The following is a 19,113-nucleotide window of genomic DNA, read 5'->3' on the forward strand; positions in this document are numbered from 1 at the left end:
ATCTAGGTCCTTCTTCCCGAGGCAGGCCTCAAACCTCAGCCCCTCTCTCGGTCTCAGCAAAGTCAAAAAGTTTAACCGAGAAAAAGAGTAGAAGAATGGGTTGGTGCGAGCGCTTGCGCGCATGCGCAGTTTCTGCTCTCGGTCTCCTCTTGGCGCCGTGGGGCAGTGAAAGTCCGTGAGAAATTTCCCGTCGGCGCGGAAGATGCGCGCCACTTCCGGCCGGGCTCCTAACAACGGGGGAGGTTGGTAACCAGGGAGGGGGGGATGGCGGAGCGGGTGCCGGAGCCCGAGGCGGAGGCGGAGGCTGAGGCGGGCGCAGGCGGGGAGGCGGCGGCCGAGGAGGGCGCGGCGGGCCGCAAGGCGCGGGGTCGGCCGCGGCTCACGGAGTCCGACCGAGCCCGGCGGCGGCTCGAGTCCCGGAAGAAGTACGACGTGCGGCGTGTGTACCTGGGCGAGGCGCACGGGCCCTGGGTGGACCTGCGGCGCCGCAGCGGCTGGAGCGACGCCAAGCTCGCAGCCTATCTCATCTCGCTGGAGCGCGGCCAGCGTAGCGGCCGCCACGGGTGAGGGGGCCCGGCCCGAGGGAGGGAGGGAGCGAGAGAGGGAGGAGACGCCCCCATTCCCCGCCGAGCCTGGCCCCGCCCCCTCGGCCCCCGGCCCCGCCCCCGGCACCTGTGAGCCCCGCCCAGTGGCCGGGCTGCTGGCCTGGGTCTCCTACCGCGGGTCCTGGGACGCGCCTGGCTCGCGGCCCCGCCTCCCGTCTTTCCGGCTGCCCAATCCTGGGATGCGCCCAGCCTCTCGACCCGCCTCCTGGCGCTTGGCCCCGCCCGCTAGAGTCCTGGCTGCCCAATCCTAGTACGGGCCCCACCTCCAAGCATTCTAACTGCCCAGTCCCTGGAGGGGCGTCCCCGCCTCCTGAGACCTTGATGCCCCTTATAAATTGCTGGTCCTTGGGATCTCAAATGCCTCATCCTCTAAAACCCAAGAATGTAGCCTGGGGCTGTGACTGGACACACTGGGCCACCCAGCCCTGTCCTATGAGGTCCTGGCACTCCTGGGGCTGTGTGTGGCCCCATTCCCACAGCCGTCCATCCCAGACATAGGAAGATTCCTCGCAATCCAGATCTCATTCCCTTAAACCTCTTGGCTCCTGGGGAGCACCTTAGCCCATGGAGACCCAGGAAGCCCCAAGTTACCTGCTCAGGTAGAGGACAGAGGCCTTTGCAAGAGTCTCAGTCTTGAGAGTGAGGAGTGTGGATGGAATTTTTCCCTCCGTGCCTAACAGGTTGGTGTGATGATTAAATGAGTTAAAATACAGCAAAAAGGCTTAGAACATGGTTGGCACATAGTGAGCACACCAGGTATTCGTTGATATGATGATATTTGTTCCCTGTCACAAGCTCTGCTGCGACAGAATCCTTGCTGTGCCCTGGTTTTTATTTGCACACATTGGAATGTTTCTCTGTGAGGAGATTCTGAGGGTCAAGAATCAACCAGATCTGTCTGAATTGCACCCACTGCCTCCCTGGGGTGTCAGGCTGGCTTATATGCCTGAGAATGTAGCAGGAAATGCTGAGCATTTAAAAAAAAAAAAAAAACTCAAGCTAGTGCTCCATTATTAGAGTTTCTTTCTTTCTTTTTCTTAGAAAGAGAGAGCACACAAGCATGGGGAGGGAGAGAGGAAAGGAGCAGAGTGAGAAGGAGAGAGAAATCTCAAGCAAGCTCCACACCTGGCTCAGCATGGAGCTCAATCTCACAACCCTGAGCTCATGAGCTGAGCTGAAATGAAGAGTCCCACACTTGACCAGCTGAGCCCCCCTGGCACCCACCATTATTGGAGTTTCTGATCCAGTTAATCTGGGTAGAATTGCAGACCTTGTGTTTTTTTTTTCTGCAAAACTTCCAGGGAGACATTATGTGCAGCTGGAGTTGAGACCCACTGGCCAGAGGGAGCCCCTGGAGGTCCCTAAGCTGAAAGTGGTATTTGCAGAAGCTTGGTTTGTGTAGTCCTGCAGGACTGGGGCCAGGACACTGAGACAACCCAGGCAGTGCATGGCAAAAACAGGGCCCCAGACATATGGGTGGTGGAGAAAATAACTAACCTGAGTGAGGGGTCTCCTGTGGGAAATGGATATGACCAGAGATGGGGGGGGGTCTCTTATTTCAACTCTTCATTTATTTGTAACTGTCTTGTATGCAGAAGGATTTCAGGTCAACAGAAGACAGAAATGGAAAGAGGGAGGAGGGGCACCTGGGTGGCTCAGTAGGTTAAGTTTCTGCCTTTGGCTCAGGTCCTGGGATTGAGCCCCACGTTGCATCGCATTGGGCTCCCTGCTCAGCGGGGAGTCTGCTTCTCCCTCTCCTTCTGCCTCTCCCCACTGCTCATGCTCTCTCTCTCAAATAAATAAATAAAATCTTAAAAGGAAAAAAAAAGAGAAGGGGAAAAAAGGGATGCAGTGGGCCAGGATTGATGCTACTGGATTGAGGCATAAATCACAGGGGACATAACAGGCTTATAGGGGACATGACAAGGGCACTCTTGTTGCATGGTGAGTTAAAAACCTGACCAGAGGAGTTCAAAAGACATGAGGACATGGGAATGGAGATGGGCCATGAATCTGCCTCAGAGCCATCCTAGCAGCTGGTGGAAAAAGGGAAACCGGTCAATAGTGGAGTCTTCAGTGTCCACTTGTTTAAGGAACGCTTTGCAGCACCTCCTCTGTGCCAGGCCCTGGTATTTATGCTGAAAATGCAGCAATGAACAACAAAAAAATCACTGCCCTATGGAGCTGCCATTTTAAAGGGCAGAAGACAGAGACTTGTCCACTGTGCAAAGGCTTGTATACTGTATTATCATATATTTACTACTATTTCCTATAATAAATTATGTAGTATGTGAGAGATCGATAGGAGCTACATAAAGAAAAAAGTGAAATAGGGAAAAAGGAGTCATAAGGATGTGCTAGAGGTTTAAGTAGGGTGTTGAGTGGGCCACAGTGAGAGGATAGCATTTGGGGTAAAGACCTGAAGGAGGCCGGGGAAAGCCATGCAGATATCTGGGGGAAGAGTGTTTGAGGAAGAAGGAAAGGCAAGCACAAAGGCCCTGAGGCAGGACCCAGCCTGGTTGCATACATGGGGCAGCAAGGAGACCCGTGTGGCTGGAGCACAATAAGAGGATGAAGAGTGGGAAAAGGTGAGGACAGGAAGGTGACACGGCCTTGTGGACTGCATGGAGGACTCTGGTTTTTCCTCCCAGTGAAGCGGTAAGGCCTGATAGGATTTCTTTTTTGGCAGGGGGGTTCTTTAAGCACAGAATTTTTGACAGAGAGGTCCCATACCTGGCTTATATTTTAACAGAAGCATCCTCCAGGGTGTGTGTGGCCGGAGGATTGGATGAAACCCGAAACAAGGTTGGCTAAGAGTTGGCAGTCTTTAAGGCTGGTGATGGGCTCAAAGAGGTCCACTCTTCTTCTAACTTTGTATGTGTTTGAATATTCTTTTTATATCTTAAAATGTTAACAAGAAAATCAAAAGTATCACACAGACGCCTGTGCTGAAGCTATGGGAGGGGAGGGCCGGAGCTCCAGACCAGGAAGGAGGTGACTGCCCTGGTCTGGGTGAGTGCTGACATGACAGGGCCGACCTGGGCCCAGGTGCAGCCATGCAGAAGTGGACAGAGTGGTTGAAATTAGGGCCAACAGGGTTTGCTGATGGGAGAGCACCCCCAGGTATGGACCTGAGCACCCGGAAAGTTGCAGGTGCTGTTAAAACTGAGAAGAGACAGGTCAGGGAGCAATATGACAGCTCACGTTTGAGACGTCTTCAACACCCCTAATGTTGGGCAGGGGTAGTGGTGCTGGTGGTGGTGCTATGTGGTCAGGAGAGGGCCAGGCAGGAGTTCTGGATTTGGGGGTCACCAAGCCAGTGATGGTATGGTGATGGAGGTTGCCAAGGGGGCACAGGTAGACACACAGGTCTGAGCCCAGGGCTCATGCTCTGTGCTTAGAGAAGCCAGGGGGAGGGAGATGCAGCAGTCATGAGGCTGGTGGAGAACCTGCCAGGGCAGTGTCCTGGAGGCCAAGGAAAGGATCTGCCATCAAATACTGCTGAGCTGAACACTGCTGAGCCAAGCGCTTGACTCCAGGGGCTCAAGGGAGGTAGAGGAGACAGGAAGACTGAGCAGGCATATAGACAACTCAGAGGCAGGCAGAGGAATGGGCGGAAGTTGGTAGGGAAGCCCTGGCTCAAGAGCATTTAAATCCAGGCTAGAACACACAGCAACTCCACTTCCCAGATGAAGACACTGAGGCTCAAAGGCGACAAGACCTGCTTAAGGTCACACAGCTGGTCAATAGCAGAGAGGAGACTTGAACTCAGATCTGACTGGCACCCAGGCCTGTCCCCACTGCTAAGCGGTGTTCCCAGCATCCCAGTCCTGGCCAGGCTGTGAGTGCATGGAGGTGGCCATGGGCATATGGACTTGGGTTTGGGTGAGGATCTGGGCAGCCAGCCTGCCCCCTTGGAGGGGAGGGGAGAGCCATGGGAGGGGATGGAGGCATCTGGAATGAGTGAGGGCGGGTAGGGACCTGGACAAGGGCAGAGGGGCAGAGGAACCCAGAGGAGCTGTCCTGGGACCAGATGTGGGGTTTGGGGGCTGAGAATTATTATCAGGCTGGACAGAGCTCAGGTGGGGTAGATGGTGAAGCTAACAGGAGACCTTGGACTGCCTGTCAGGATGACTTGTGGTGAGAGCATGGTCTGGGCCGTAGCAGGGAGGCTAGCGTTCCAGGGCCAGGCTCTGTGATAACATTGATAATTAGAATGATCATCTCTACCACTTGCTAAGTGGCTACTAAGTGCCAGGGGCTGCACCAAGCTTCTTTCAATGCCCATAACCTCATGCCAGTCCCACAAGGAAGGTATGGTTATGATCCCATGCTACTGATAGGGAAACTGAGGCATGGTCACCCAGGGTCTCAGGGCCTCCTGCTGCAACATAGGAAAGGAAGGATGGGGGTGCCTGGCTGGCTCAGTCAGAAGAGCATGCGACTTCATCTTGGGGTCATGAATGAGCCCTACGTTGGGTGCGGAGATTACTTCTTTTTTTCGTAAGATTTATTTATATATTTTACAGAAACAAACGCATATGGAAGCAGGGGGAAAGGCAGAGGGAGAGGAGAGAGAACTTCAAGCAGACTCCCCACTGAGCACAGTCTCTTCCCTCTCATGCCCTCTGCCAACTCAAGGCTTGATCTCATGACTGAGACCAGAGCCAAAATCAAGAGTCTGATGCCTACCCAACTGAGCCACCCAGTACTCTGGGTATAGAGAGTATTTAAATAAATTAATTAAAAATAAATAAATAAAAGAAAGAATGAAGAAGCCTCCAGAACTGGTGGGCAGACCCAGAAGCATGGTGTCAGGAAGGCAGAGGGAGGCCCCTAGCGAGTCCAGGAGAGGTTGCCCTCAGCACGTGTAGAGCCGGTGCTGGGCCACAGCCAAGTGGCTTATAGGGGTCAGGATCCCATTTGGCAGTTCCAGTGGCCATCCAGGTGTGGGAGGCCTTGGGCAGCCCCCAGTGTTTGGGTCCGGCTTCGCCCTGGGCTCCCTGAGGCCTTGGTCACTGGGGCACACAGTCCGGGTGTTGGGCTCCAGCCAAAGCAGGGAAGGGCCCAGAGGCAGGTGGGCATGATGGCCCTGGGCACGGGGGCCTGAGCTGGCTGCAGGGGTAGCTATGGGCTGGGGCCCACATAGAACAGGCAGTTAGGGGATCCCTGGGTGGCGCAGTGGTTTAGCACCTGCCTTTGGCCCAGGGCGCGATCCTCGAGACCCGGGATCGAATCCCACATCGGGCTCCTGGTGCATGGAGCCTGCTTCTCCCTCTGCCTATGTCTCTGCCTCTCTCTCTCTCTGTATGACTATCATAAGTAAATAAAATTAAAAAAAAAAAAAAAAAAAGAACAGGCAGCTAGGGGCTGGGGCAGGGTCCCTAGCAGGGCCATCCCCTCAGGGCTCTCAGCCAGCCTGGGGTGGGGCAGCGCAGGTTTTGAGGCTGACTCCACAAATATCCTATTGCCGTGTAACAAATGACCACAGACTTAGTGGCTTAAAACCACACAAATTATCTCACATTTCTCTGGATCAGGAGTCTAGCATGTTTTAGCTGGATCCTCTGCTCAGGATTCCCAGGGCTGAAATCAGGGTTTCAGCTGGCCGCATCTTCATCCTGAGGCTCGCCTAGGGAAAGAGCTGCTTCCAGACCCCCTAAAGGTGTTGGTAGAATTTGGTCCCACCTGGGCTGGACAGCTGAGGTCCCCGCAGCCTTGAGGCTGTCCACCGGGATTGCTGTCAGCTCCCAGAGACCGTTCTCAGGGCCCCGCCCCTCAGGCCTCTCATATCCTCAGCCTCCAGGCCAACTGCATTAGGGCCCCTTTAAGAGCTCCCCTGATTAGGTCAGGCCCACCTTGAAAAAGCTCCCCCCCTGATTCATTTCATTCCAAGTCACCTAGCCACGGGACCGGTATCCCACCATATTCTCAGGCTGCCCCACTCATGGAGAGAGGGTTATAGAGGGCGGGGGGCCCCGGGGCTAGGAATCATTCTGTACTTTTCTGAGTTCTCCAGTCCCTGGCTACGGGCCCCTGGGCAGGTAGGCTCTCTCCTCAGCCTCACTTTCCTACTTGGTGAAAAGGGTGGTGATGACCAACTGCGGTCCGAGGGCTTGTGTCAGGGGAGGTGAGAGTCAAGCAAAGACCCCCGGGGGAACAGAAAAGCAGCTCCAGTTTGGCCTGGGAGCAGGGTGCTGTCATTAGCTCAGCATCAGCCAGGTCCTGTGTTCACTCCCCCTGCCTCTCTCTCTTACAGGAAGCCTTGGGAGCAGGTCCCAAAAAAACCAAAGCGGAAGAAAAGTAAGTGGGGCCACAGCCAGCAGGGACGGGAGGGGCGTTGGGAGTACGTGGCTCACTCATTCTCAGGCACCATTTGTGGAGGGCCTGCGAGGCCAGTGCTGTGCAGACCAGGACAGACCCAGGCCTGCCCTCACAGAGCCCATGGCCTCTGCGGAAGACAGGTCAGGCCCAGCAGGGCCGTGCCGGGGAAGTAGGGGCACTGGGGGCCCAGGGCAGGGGACTGACCCAGCTGTGCGGGGCAGGAAGGGGTCCAGAACCTGTGCTGTGCCCAGTGTGGCTGCCCCTACCACCCCTGTCTCACACCTAAAAGGCCAAGTCACCACCCCACGCTGCACAGCTGGAGAGTGGCAAGGCCAGGCCCCAAACCCAGTGTCACCTGAGCAGTCCCCTTATCCCTCCACGGTCTCACCTGGTGCATGGGACTCACCCAGGGAAGAACTGGACAGGGCAGAGGGAACAATTTCTGTCAGGGTCTAAAGAGCATGTCATGTGCCAGGCTGAGGGGAGCTGGGCGTGAGCAGTCGAAGTGGAGACCTGGAGCATGTCCCTCCCACCCCCTCGGCCATGACCTCTGACCCCTGGCGCCCTGGATCTCGGCCCTTGTCCAGCAGGGTGAGGGCCAGCGATCCGGGAACAGCCATCTGGTGGCAGTGAGTCCCACCCCTGCTCACAGTTGTCAGAGGCAAGGGCCAAGCTAAATGTGACCTCCGAGTCCCAGAGGGGTGAGGAGGGAGATAAGGAGGCGAGTGCCAGACTGGAGGGGCGGCTAGGGATGGCGCCCATGGTTGTCCCTATTGTCCCCATGTTTGTTACTGGGCTGGAGGCCCCAGACAACATCCTCAGGCCCAAGGACCCTTCTGGGCGCCCTCCTCATCTCCCAGCCTGGAAGATCAGGAGGACAGTTTCCTCCCCCTTGGCTACAGGACCAGCGTCATTAGACATATCACAGGCTCCATTTCCTGGGCGCTCAGAGTGTGCCCAGCCTTGTTCCATGCCCTGTCCATGTCTTCACTCCCTCCTCTCTGGCAACCCTCAAGGAGCAGGGACTGTTATTCTCCCCTGGCCCAGAAGAGGCAGCTGAGGTTCAGAGAAGTCAAGTCACTTGCCTGAAGCCACCCAGCTACAAAGTGGCAGTCAGGATTTGGATCCTACGGCCTGGCTCCACTGGGCTCACATCCTCAAAGCATTTACTCTTCCAGCAAACATTCACTGAGCACCCACTATGTGCCAGGCCCTGTGTCGGCACTGGGGCTACAAGAGGAGCAAGAGATGAGTGTCCCTGCCCTTGGAGGGCTGGCATTCTAGCAGGAAAGACAGAAACACGGACACAGATAACCACAGATCGTGTCTCGGTGCTACCTTTAGAAAAAAGACAGCAAGTCAGGTGGGCTAGAAGGACAGTGGGGAGGGGGTGGCCGACTGAGGGGAAGATGTGAGTGAAGGGGGCAGGGCAAGGCAGTCATCTGGAAGAAGTCACAGTCTGAGTAAAGGCCCTGAGGCAGGATCATACCCTGCTTATTCCAGGAACAGGGAGGAGGCCATGAGGCTGGAATGAAGTGATCAGGGAAAGGGGCAGGAGGTGATGGAGCAGAACATGAAGGGCCTGGTGGATCTGGGAGGGTACTTTTGGCTTTTACCCCAGCCAGGTGGGAGCTCTGGTGGATTCTGGGCAGAGGAGGGCCATGGCCTGGCTCAAGTGTTTGCAGCGGTGCCCTCCATCTACCGCAGGCAGAATAGACTAGTGGGACAAACAGGGAAGCAGAGAGACCGGGGCAGAGGGACTCATCTGGTCCAGGCCAGGGACGCTGTGCAGATGATCTTATTAGCAGGAACCTAATAACCACTGCGCCCCTAGCATGTGCCAGGCTCCGTAGTTGATGTGGTTTCACTTATTCAGCGAGGACAGTCAGGCCCGTCTGTGTTATCACCAGGGTGTATCTCACCTCTCAGAGCCTGTTTCTTGATTTGTAAACTGAGGCCGGGCCTGGACAGGGTGCACGAGGGTTCTCAACCCCCCACCCCCCACCCAGGAGCCATAAGGCCGGGGTAGGGGTGTTCTGGGGCCCTGGGTGGGGCAAGGGCGAGCACTACCCCTGACTCTGGGCTGTGCCCCGTGTGTGTAGGGAGGCGACGCAACGTGAACTGCCTGAAGAACGTGGTGATCTGGTACGAGGACCACAAGCACCGCTGCCCATACGAGCCACACCTGGCCGAGCTGGACCCCACCTTTGGCCTGTACACCACAGCTGTGTGGCAGTGCGAAGCTGGCCACCGCTACTTCCAGGACCTGCACTCACCCCTGAAGCCACTCAGTGATTCAGACCCCGACAGTGACAAAGGTGGGCCTGAGGGGTGAGGGCTCTTCCTGGGGTGGGTCGCCCTGGACTCCCTGTCCTCAGGGGTGGTGGGGCTTGTCACAGCAAGGAGACTGGCACGGGCGCTGGCCTCAGAGGCGGTGTCCAGACCCAGCAGGCTGGGCTGCAATCTTCCAAGTCCTTATGGAGCTGGGGGGGCGGGGGTGGCATTTCCCAGAGGGACAGCTGGGAGAAGCTGGGAGAGCTTGGCCCACTTATGTCCCAGGCCGCGCACAGGCAGGACTGGGTTGGGGGATTTGGGAAACCTGGCTCGGGCTGGAGGCAGGGGTGGGTGCTCTCCTGACTTCCTCCTCCTCCTCTGTTTTCTCTGGCCCTTTCTCTTTCAGTGCTGGGCTTTCTCCCAGCTTCATCCTTTTCCCCTCTCTGCCTTGGTCTCCTCCTTCCTCCCCACTCTCCCGCTCTTGAGCTCTCTCTCATCCCCCCTCCCTCTCTCCCTCATCTCTTCTGTTTGATCCTCTCCCTTCTGTATCCTGCCTTCCCCCTGCTGCCAGCCTCTCCCTGTCTCCCCCCATCTGTCTCTCCCCACACTGTCCCTGCCCCTCTTCTATCGGCCCAGGTGGCCCCGGTGGGGGAGCAGAGGGGACGCTGTGGGTGGCAAGGGGCTGCCTGCCTGCCTGCCTGCCGGCCGGCCTCACAACCTCAGCTGTGAGAAGGAGCATGGGGCCTACTGCCAGGTGCCCTGCCAGGGCTGAGGGTGAGGTCAGTCGCCAGGGCTGAGCCCGTGCTGGCAGGAATCTCAGAGCAGGTGGCGTCCCAGCTGGCTGAGGGGAAACCGTGGGCGAGAGGTGTTCCAGGTGGGCCCCCTGGCCAACGGCTGCCCCGTGTGAGTCAGCCAGACCCCAACCTGCGGCTGGCCAACCCCTCAGCTGGCCGTTCTCTCCTCACTCTGGTCCCACCCCAAACTACCCTGAGTGCTCCCTACAACTCTTCGTTAGCCCCACTTGGCAGTCGAGGAAACCAAGGCCTGGGACTAAGGTGGCTGACCCCTCTGGTGATGGGTCTGCTGGAACGGGGAAGGCACGTGGAGGAGCCCCCTTGCATTGCGCCGCCACCCAAAGTTGACACCACTGGCTGCCCCATGTGGCTCTCGGGAGTGAATGCTGGGCGGAGCAGGGGTAGGGGGTAGGGGGGAGGGACTGTGTCCCTGTCCCAGCCCTGTGCCCTCAGCAGCACCCTTAGCTCTCTGCCTGGGGTGGCCTTGCTGCTTCTCACTCTGGCGGAGCCTGTGAGAGGCCAGGGGTTGTGCAGCCATTTCTGTGGTTAATGTTATGATCAACAAGCAGGAAGTGCTGTCTGGCCTTCACATCTAGACACTACAGTTGGGGATGCAGGCGCACACCCTGGCCATGCCCCAAACTCACTAGGTGACTGCCGGCTGCTTCAAGGTGGAGCCAGGGGGCTCAACCCACCCTGCAGATTACAGGATGTTACAAGGAAAGGCCGATCCCCCTACCCCACCCCTGCTGCCATCCCAGGGCTGAGTCAGGGTTGGGGCATTGTGATGAGAATAATAATAGAAACACTGACAGGGTGCTTCCTCGGAGCCTGGTACTGTCCTAGGCCCTTATATTTACTCATTACCCGAAACACCCCTGGGAGGAGGTGCCAAGTTATCCCCAGGCCCAGAGAGGTCACATCAGGCCCCCACATGCACACAGCTGAAGGGATGGACACCAAGATCCTGGCTCTGGAGGCTGTGTGCATCATGTGGCCTTCTGGGAGTGTAGGACACATGATCCCCAGACAATGTGCCCCGATTCTGTCACAAGTGTGTCACTGGAGGGTCATTTCTTGATTTTCCCGTCACCCTGTTTTCTCCCCATGTGCAGGCTTTAGCACAAAACATCTGGGTGAAATGTTGGCGGTCTTGACCTGCATCACAACGTCGGGTCTGAGATACATTCATTTTTACAACTGTGTGCCTGTGCCTGTACGCAGGGCCCCCCATCCTTGCAGAGCTTATGATCCAGAGGGAAAGCAGAGAGCAAACAAGATGAAAAATTAAAATCTAGAGTACAGTGGAAGATGGTATTTGGGGGGGAAATAAAGGAGAGAAAAGATTTCTATTTGAGACAAGGTGGTCCTGCCTGAATAAATACCATTTTAGGAAAGGGTCCGATGGAGGTGAGGGAGGGAGCCCCTGCAGGTGTCTGAGAGAAGAGTGTTCAGGCAGAGCAAACAGCAAATGCAAAGACCCTGAGGCAGGAACCTAAATACATGGGCGTACTGCCAACGGGTTTGCTGACAGACTGAAGGGGATGTGAGAGAAAGAGAAGTTAGGGGCAGCCCTAGGCTTTGAAAGCCTGAGCAACTGCAAGGACAGAGCCGCCATCATCCCCTGAGATGGGGATGTCTGGGAAGGGTGTGGGCTTTTTCTAAGAGAAGATTCAGAACCCAGAATTGCTAAGCAGACTCTGAGGTGCCTATGAGACCCCCTCCCTGAGGGCAGCAGAGGAGGCAGTGGGATGTTAGAGTCCCCAGCCCCACATGGCATCCAGGCAGGGACTGTCCACAGGGAGGCATCAGATGATGGGTGGTGGCAGTATGATAAAGATCAGTATTCCATCTTTGTCCAAGGTTCCTGGCTCAGAGCTCCTAAAACCCTTGGAGTCTCCCACGTGATGGAAATGTTTTTCATTGTCCATAATGAACCCCTCTCATAAGGAACACACCTGAGGCGATGCTAATGTGGTGACTCAGGCAGGGTCCCCGAGATAGCTTTAGGAGGGGGGCTGGTCACCAGAAAGACCAGACACATGACTGGAACTGGGGAATCTCAGCCCCACCCCTGACCCCCGGGGAGCAGATGGGCTGGAGACTGGGTTATAAAAACTCTTGAACAACAAGGTCCAGGGAGCTTGTGGGTTGGTGAACACCTCGGGGTGCTAGGAGGGTGGCGCGTCTGGAGAGGGCATGACAACTCCTGCCCCAGCCCCCACACCTTGCCCTGTGCCTCTCTTCCATCTGACTATTGCTGAGTGGCATCTTTTGTGATAAAACTAGCCATAAGTAAAGCACTTTCCCGAGTTCTGTGAGTCCATCCTAGTAAATTAGCCAACCTGAAGAGGGTGTTGTAGAAACCCACAATTTATAGCCAGAATTACAATGGCCTGGGTCTTTTTTTTTTTTTTTAAGATTTTATTTATTTATGAGAGACACACAGAGAGAGGCAGAGACATAGGCAGGGGGAGAAGCAGGCTCCCTGTGAGGAGCCTGATGTGGGACTCGATCCCAGGACCCCGGAATCACAACCTGAGCCAAAGTCTATCACTCAGCCAGTGTGTCCCAGTGGCCTGGGTTGTATGACTGGGTGTCTGAAGCAGGGGCAGGCAGTCTTGTGGGACCTGAGCCCCTAATCCGTGGCATCTGACACTCCCTCCAGATAGAGAGTGTCAGATCCGAATTAAATTGTCGGACACCTAGCTGGTGTCAAGAATGAGGGCAGCATTTAACACCATCATGCTGGCTGAGACCCTGGGGTGGGTGGAGCACTGTGAAGAGCCCTGACTAGAACCTTCCAGACCTGTAAGAACCAGCGAGGCTAAGAAAGAGCCACCAGGGAGGGGCCAGAAAACCAGAATTCAGGTCTGGAGGCTGAGAGAAGAGAGTATCTCTGAGGAGCAGGGTGGTCAGGGGACAAGGAAGGCTGAGAAATGACCAGTGTTTGTGGTACTGAGGGGGTTACCATGCCCAGCCCTTAGTGATACTGTTGCCACCACTGTTGCTCTTGTGACTGTCCCCTTCTCTTTGTCATCACAGTGGGCAATGGCCTGGCGGCCGGCAGCTCTGACTCTTCCAGCTCTGGCTCCGGCTCTGACTCCGAGGAGCCCCCCGAGGGCCAGCCGGCCAAGGTGGCAGCGGCAGCAGCAGCGGCGGCAGTTACCCCCACCAGCCCGGCAGGCAGCAGCGGGCTCATCACTCAGGAGGGCATGCACATCCCCTTCGATGTCCACCATGTGGAGAGCCTGGCTGAGCAGGGCACCCCGCTGTGCCCCAACCCTGCAGGCAGCGGGCCTGAAGCCCTGGAGACAGTGGTGTGCGTGCCAGTGCCTGTGCAAGTGGGCCCGGGCCCCGGCACCCTCTTTGAGAACATGCCCCAGGAGGCTCTGGGCGAGGTGGTAGCCAGCTGTCCCATGCCAGGCATGGTCCCTGGCTCACAGGTGATCATCATCGCAGGCCCTGGCTACGATGCCCTCACAGCTGAGGGCATCCACCTCAACGTGGCAGCTGGCAGCAGTGCCCCTGCCGGGGGCCTGGGTGATGAGGTGCCCTGTGCCATGATGGAGGGTGTAGCAGCCTACACCCAGACGGAGCCCGAGGGCAGCCAGCCCAGCACCATGGACCCTGCCGCCATGGCAGGCATCGAGACCAAGAAAGGTCTGGGGGCCACGCTGGTCCAGGGGGGCTGCCGTAATTTCTGGCAGGGGAAGGGTTGGGGCCTGGGAGGAGGAGGGAGAGCGGAGGGATGCCCCTGGACCCAGTTCCTCGACCCCACAAGTCCCCCCACGGACACCCGCCCTGTGTCCACCCCCGTAGAGAAGGAGGACCTGTACATGCTTAAGAAGGAAGAGAAGGAGGAGCCCGTGGCCCCAGAGCTTGCAGAGCTGGCAGCGACAGTGCCTGAGAGCGCAGAGCCTGAAGCAGAGGTGGATGGGGAGGAGCTGGACGGCAGTGACATGTCAGCCATCATCTACGAGATCCCTAAGGAGCCGGAGAAGTGGGTGCCTGGGCAGCTGGGGGCTGGGACGAGGAGCGCCACATGGGCACATAACCTGCCTGGTGGGAGAGCCCTGATGCCATGGGCCCCTTCCCCTCCAGGAGGCGGCGGAGCAAGCGGACTCGGGTGATGGACGCCGATGGCCTGCTAGAGATGTTCCACTGCCCCTACGAGGGCTGCAGCCAGGTGTACGTGGCCCTCAGCAGTTTCCAGGTGAGGCCACCACCCAAGCAGGCTGAGCAGGGCCTGCTTCTGTTTTCCGCTGCCTGTGTGCTGGCATCTGGGCAGTGTGGCTCACGGAGCACCCCACTTGGTCCTCCCAGGTGCCACTGGCTTGCCTCCCACATGCCCACTTCTCAATAGCTTCTCACTGACCCTGCCTCGGCCACAGGGCACCAGGCATCACCTCACCACTTCCCCTTCCGGCTCTCCGGTACACTTGCCTTCTCAACTGGCCTGAACTCATCCTGCTTTGGCCGAGGCCACCTTCTTGGCTCCGGATGCCTCGTCTCCAGGCTCAGCTCAGGAGGCCCCCTCCACCAGGAAGCCCACCCTAGTCCCCCAGAGCTGGTGGGGCTGGCGAGCCCCAGGTCACTGCACCACCAGGACATACCTATAGTTTGTCCTCTGGAGCCTGGACGGATGCCCCAAGGGCAGACAGGCTCCCGTCACATTCCCACTTGTGGTGGGAGACAGCACCAGTAGGCCTTTGAATATGCTGAGTTTCATTTCCATTAAGCACGTGTTGAGCACCTACAGGGTACCAGGCCTAGTGCTGGGCGCTGAAGCTATGGGTTTGCTGGTGAGTTAAAGAATAAAAGAGCAAAGGAATGACTGACAGGGGGTGCCTGTTCCAGACATTGGGAACAGTGTAGCTCTGTGGCAAAGCCTGCTGTGGGACTCCCGGCCCTGGAATCCAGGGCCTGCCCCTGCCCACCTGTAGGACATGGGCCACAACCTAACCCTCTAGAGCCTCCTCCCCCATCCATAAGCTGGGCAAATAGCAGGGCCCCACCACATGGTTATGACAAGGCCCAGGCCCTGGCTATAGTAGGTGCACACCGAAACTGCAGTGCCCCTGGGCCCTTGCTGAGAACTGGGAGTCCCTCCCAAGGGCAAGGGCCCCTCTTCCCTCCTCCAGAGAGGCTGCCCCCAGCCTGCTTCCCAGCTACCCTTCTCTGTCCCCACACTGGAGAGTCCTGGAGGTGGGCCCAAGCACCCACAGCCCCACTCCTGCCCCTCTTGCCTACAGAACCACGTCAATCTTGTGCATCGGAAGGGGAAGACCAAAGTGTGTCCACACCCTGGCTGCGGCAAGAAGTTCTATTTATCCAACCACCTGCGGCGGCACATGATCATCCATTCAGGTCAGGCCCAGGACGGGGCTGGCAGCACAGGGCGTAGGGCCATGGGCGTCGGATCTAGGGCCGGAGCAGGCTGGCTGAAACCCCAGCGAGCACTGGGTCCCCAGGCTTAGGACTGACCCCCGCCCGCTTGGGAGTGCCACCCAGGGCATGGGCGGCTGACTCAGTGGGTAGCTGTGCTGCCTGCGTCCAGCGGGAGGGGACGGCTTCAGATTTTTCAAGAGGCGGGAACTTTGAATTTTTACATGAAATCGCCCCGAGGTTCATACATTGGGGTCATATTCAGACCCACTTTGGCCTGACGGCTTGCTCTGCGTGCCTCCCATGGAGCCGAGCTCCCATTCCAGCTCCGCCCCGACGCCCTCCTGGACAGCCTCTGAGCCCCAAATGGGGCCGTCGGTATTAACCGCCCTCGTTATCAGAGTCGAGGCTTCCAGGGCTCCCGGGGCTGCCTGCGTCCAGAGGTTCGGGACACCGCCGGGGACACCCGGGTTCGGCGGCGCCGCGGCGACGTCCCGCAGCCTCCGCCCCCGACAGCGGCGTGCTCAGCCCCGCATCTCCCCCAGGTGTCCGTGAATTCACCTGCGAAACCTGCGGCAAGTCCTTCAAGAGGAAGAACCACCTGGAGGTACACCGGCGCACGCACACCGGCGAGACGCCCCTGCAGTGAGTGACGGGGGGGTGACAGGGAGGGGGTCTGGGCCTGGGCGGGCAGAGGGCCGGTCCACCCCTCGGGCTCTGGGGTGCGTCGGGTCCTCGGAGCTTGGGCCCCGCCCCCAATGCGGCCCCACCCCAGGCTGACCCCGCCCCCGGTGTCGCCCGCCGGCTCCCGGCAGGTGCGAGATCTGTGGCTACCAGTGCCGACAGCGCGCGTCGCTCAACTGGCACATGAAGAAGCACACGGCCGAGGTGCAGTACAACTTCACGTGCGAGCGCTGCGGGAAGCGCTTCGAGAAGCTGGACAGCGTCAAGTTCCACACGCTCAAAAGCCACCCGGACCACAAGCCAGCCTGACCCATCCAACCACTGACCACCCCTATTTATTCGTCCGCTCGGACACCACGCCCGGGCTGGCCGGGGCCCGGACAGCCGCGGGGGCCTCCCGGACCGCGGGCCGGAAGGAGGCGCCCCTGCCCAGCCCCAGGGCTGGGCCCCCGGGGCTGGTCCCCCCCAACCCCGCCCTATTTCTGGAGGTGGCGCCTGGGGCTGCTAGAACTGTGTCAAGAGAGCAGAGTGAGATTAAAGAGCGAGAAAGGAGACGCCCTTCCCCTAGGCCTGGATGATTTGGGGGGCCGGGCCCCTCTTTGTCTCCATCCTGGTCCCTTCCTGAGAAGGCCGAGACAGGCGATGATGCCCCTACCTGTGAACAATGCCCTTTCCTGACAGCCTCTGCTATGCTTCAGCTATCCGGGCCTGGTAGCTCTGAACACTGTCACAGGCCCAGGAGCAGGAGGTTGGGAGCCCGGGAGGCCACTGGACATCTCCCAAGACTCAGGATCCTGATGCCCACTCCTAGGTCCTTCACGGAACATACATTCTCCACCCTCAGAGAGCTCAGGGACCAGTTGGGGAGATGTTCAGTAGACCCCCGAGGAAGACCTCTACAGCCGTGACAAGTGCTGTGCAGGAAATAGAGTGATGTGTTAGTTTCTGGCTGTTTAAATCGGTGGTCAGGGAGGTCCTCTTTGAAATGGTGGCATTTGAGCATAGACCAGAATGACAAGGAGGTTCCGTCCCTGAAGAAAGCTGGAGGAGGCAAATCCCAGGCCGAAGGAACAGCCAGTGCCAAAACCCCGAGGTAGAACGGCTCGGCGTGTTCCTGGAACAGGAAGCCGAGGTGGGGGAGGGGGGAGTTGGCAGCGACGGGGCGGCTGCCCTGGCCCCATTTCCCGGAGGAGGATGCTGAGGTCGCCGCCGCCTCCTGCTGGCCGCCCGCAAGAGAGGCGGGGAGCGATACGAGCCCGGCGGCCGCCAGGTGGCGCGCAAGCTGCGTGGGCCCTGGTGGCCGCAGCCACGTGACCCGGGGGACCGCAGCCGCGAGCTCGGGCACGTGCCCGAGGGAGCCCTGTGGCGCCACGCGCAGATTGGCCCCTTGGCTCCTCACCAGCTCGTGGGGGCGGGGCCGCAGCTAGGCTTTATTTTACACTTTGGACCAGGGGTTATCCAAAGCAGGGACGGGAGTGTCGGCGAGGATGAGCAAGTCCGGCCGCTGGGGCCACCCACGCGAGCTCCCTAAGTCCCCCAGGGCTGAGTCCCCTTCGCTATCCCCGCACATCCAGAGCCAGCAGTTTCCATGGAAACCGCAGTCGGGTCTGCGCGCCCCGGAGGAGCGCCCCTCCCGGCACAGGCACAATTTGCAATCCGGGAGGAACACCGGGTGGGGAACAAGTCATCGCTCGGGGTCTCTAGGTTCGACAGCCAGGTCGCCCGGGCAGAACCAAGAGGGGCCACCCGGGGACCTGCAACGCCACCGCCCAGATTGCGCGGGCCACTGTGATTGGCCTGTTTTCTCCTTTGGCGTGTCAGTGCTCTCTGCTGCGCGCTCTCTCATTGGCTCAATCTCGAGGGCATCCTCCCGCAATTGGTTCTCTCGAGGGCAGTCCCTGATTGGTCCAATTAGGCTCTCCTCGCTGGGTTTGATGGCATTCTCGCTACAGTCTGGAACCTAAAAGGGCGTGCAGGGACGAGGATAGGGTGGAGGCTGCGACTCCCAGATAAGGGGTCCCGTGCTACCGAGCCCGCAGAGTCCTCGGCCAGACCGTCGGGCCGCTGTCTGTGGTGCTGAAGTCTCAGTCGAAGGCGACCCTGCCCTAGTAAGAACGCTTCCTCCCGCCTGACAGCCGTCCCGACGACGTAAACGTGCCCTTGAGCCGGCGCACCAAAGGAGGCTGCGCCAACCGCTACCTCCTAAGAGAGAAGCCAGGTTCCCCCTAGCTGAGAAGAAGTACGACTCCACAGGCAGGCCAATCACGAGCCCGGAAAGCCAGGACGTTTATACAACAGATCCGCCCACCCAAAATTTATGGGGCCTGAGAAGAACCGGTGCTTTCCCGGAACCTCAGGGCGCCAGTGGGTTTTGCCTGGAATCCTAAACCCCAAACTTCTTTACCCCCTTTGGAGAAGTGCCGAATGCCCTTGCACTATAGGGTGCCAGTCCCCACCTTTCGAGCCAATCTTTTGAACCTAACTCACTCAAAAGCCGCAGGGTCCCAGGTCCTTTTGCAGGCAGATGAGAGCCCCTGCTATCCCCACCTTTCTCCATTGGGAGGCTACACCTGCTGCCCCCAAATCTGGGGACCTGGCCTCTGCTCATAGAAATCTTGGTTCCTCGACCCTTTCCAGTCTTCTTGGTGGACAGCAACTCCGGAAGTTCTTACAATCGGGCCACCGGTATCTCCTCGCTCTCCTCGCTCCAACCGCTCAGGGTGTTGGACACAGGAGGGAGCCGTCCCTGTCTTTCCGGCAGAAAGCCCGCCCGAGAAGGGGCGGCAGTGCAGGAAGCAGGGCCCACAGGGCAAAAGGGCCTGAATCTGGCAACCCGGGCCCCCAGGGCGTGCTTTCTGGGGGTGCCGAGTCCGAGCCAGCGCGCGCTCGCTTCCACCTGCCGCGCCGTCGGGCGCCGCGAGGAGGAGGGGCTCAACTGCCGCAGCCAATAAGCGACGCCGGCTCTGGCAGCTGCTCCTATAAAGGGCTGGGGGCGGCGGCGGCGCGGCCCAGAGCGCGGAGCGCGCAGCGCGGGCTGGAGGGTG

General features: G+C 58.7%; 1 protein-coding gene across 1 annotated transcript; it reads left to right on the top strand.

Annotated features, from left to right (window-relative positions):
- Positions 1–248: 248 nt before the first annotated feature.
- Positions 249–16,621, top strand: ZNF653 (zinc finger protein 653). The gene is made up of 9 exons (XM_072787283.1): positions 249–563; positions 6,865–6,908; positions 9,032–9,247; positions 13,043–13,660; positions 13,820–14,000; positions 14,102–14,213; positions 15,253–15,367; positions 15,931–16,030; positions 16,201–16,621. The coding sequence occupies exons 1-9, from the start codon at positions 265–267 to the stop codon at positions 16,376–16,378; spliced, it is 1,863 nt and encodes a 620-aa protein (XP_072643384.1). The 5' UTR covers positions 249–264; the 3' UTR covers positions 16,379–16,621.
- Positions 16,622–19,113: the final 2,492 nt, after the last annotated feature.

The sequence above is a fragment of the Canis lupus genome, chromosome 19 (assembly GCF_048164855.1).
Source record: "Canis lupus baileyi chromosome 19, mCanLup2.hap1, whole genome shotgun sequence".
Classification (NCBI taxonomy): domain Eukaryota; kingdom Metazoa; phylum Chordata; class Mammalia; order Carnivora; family Canidae; genus Canis; species Canis lupus.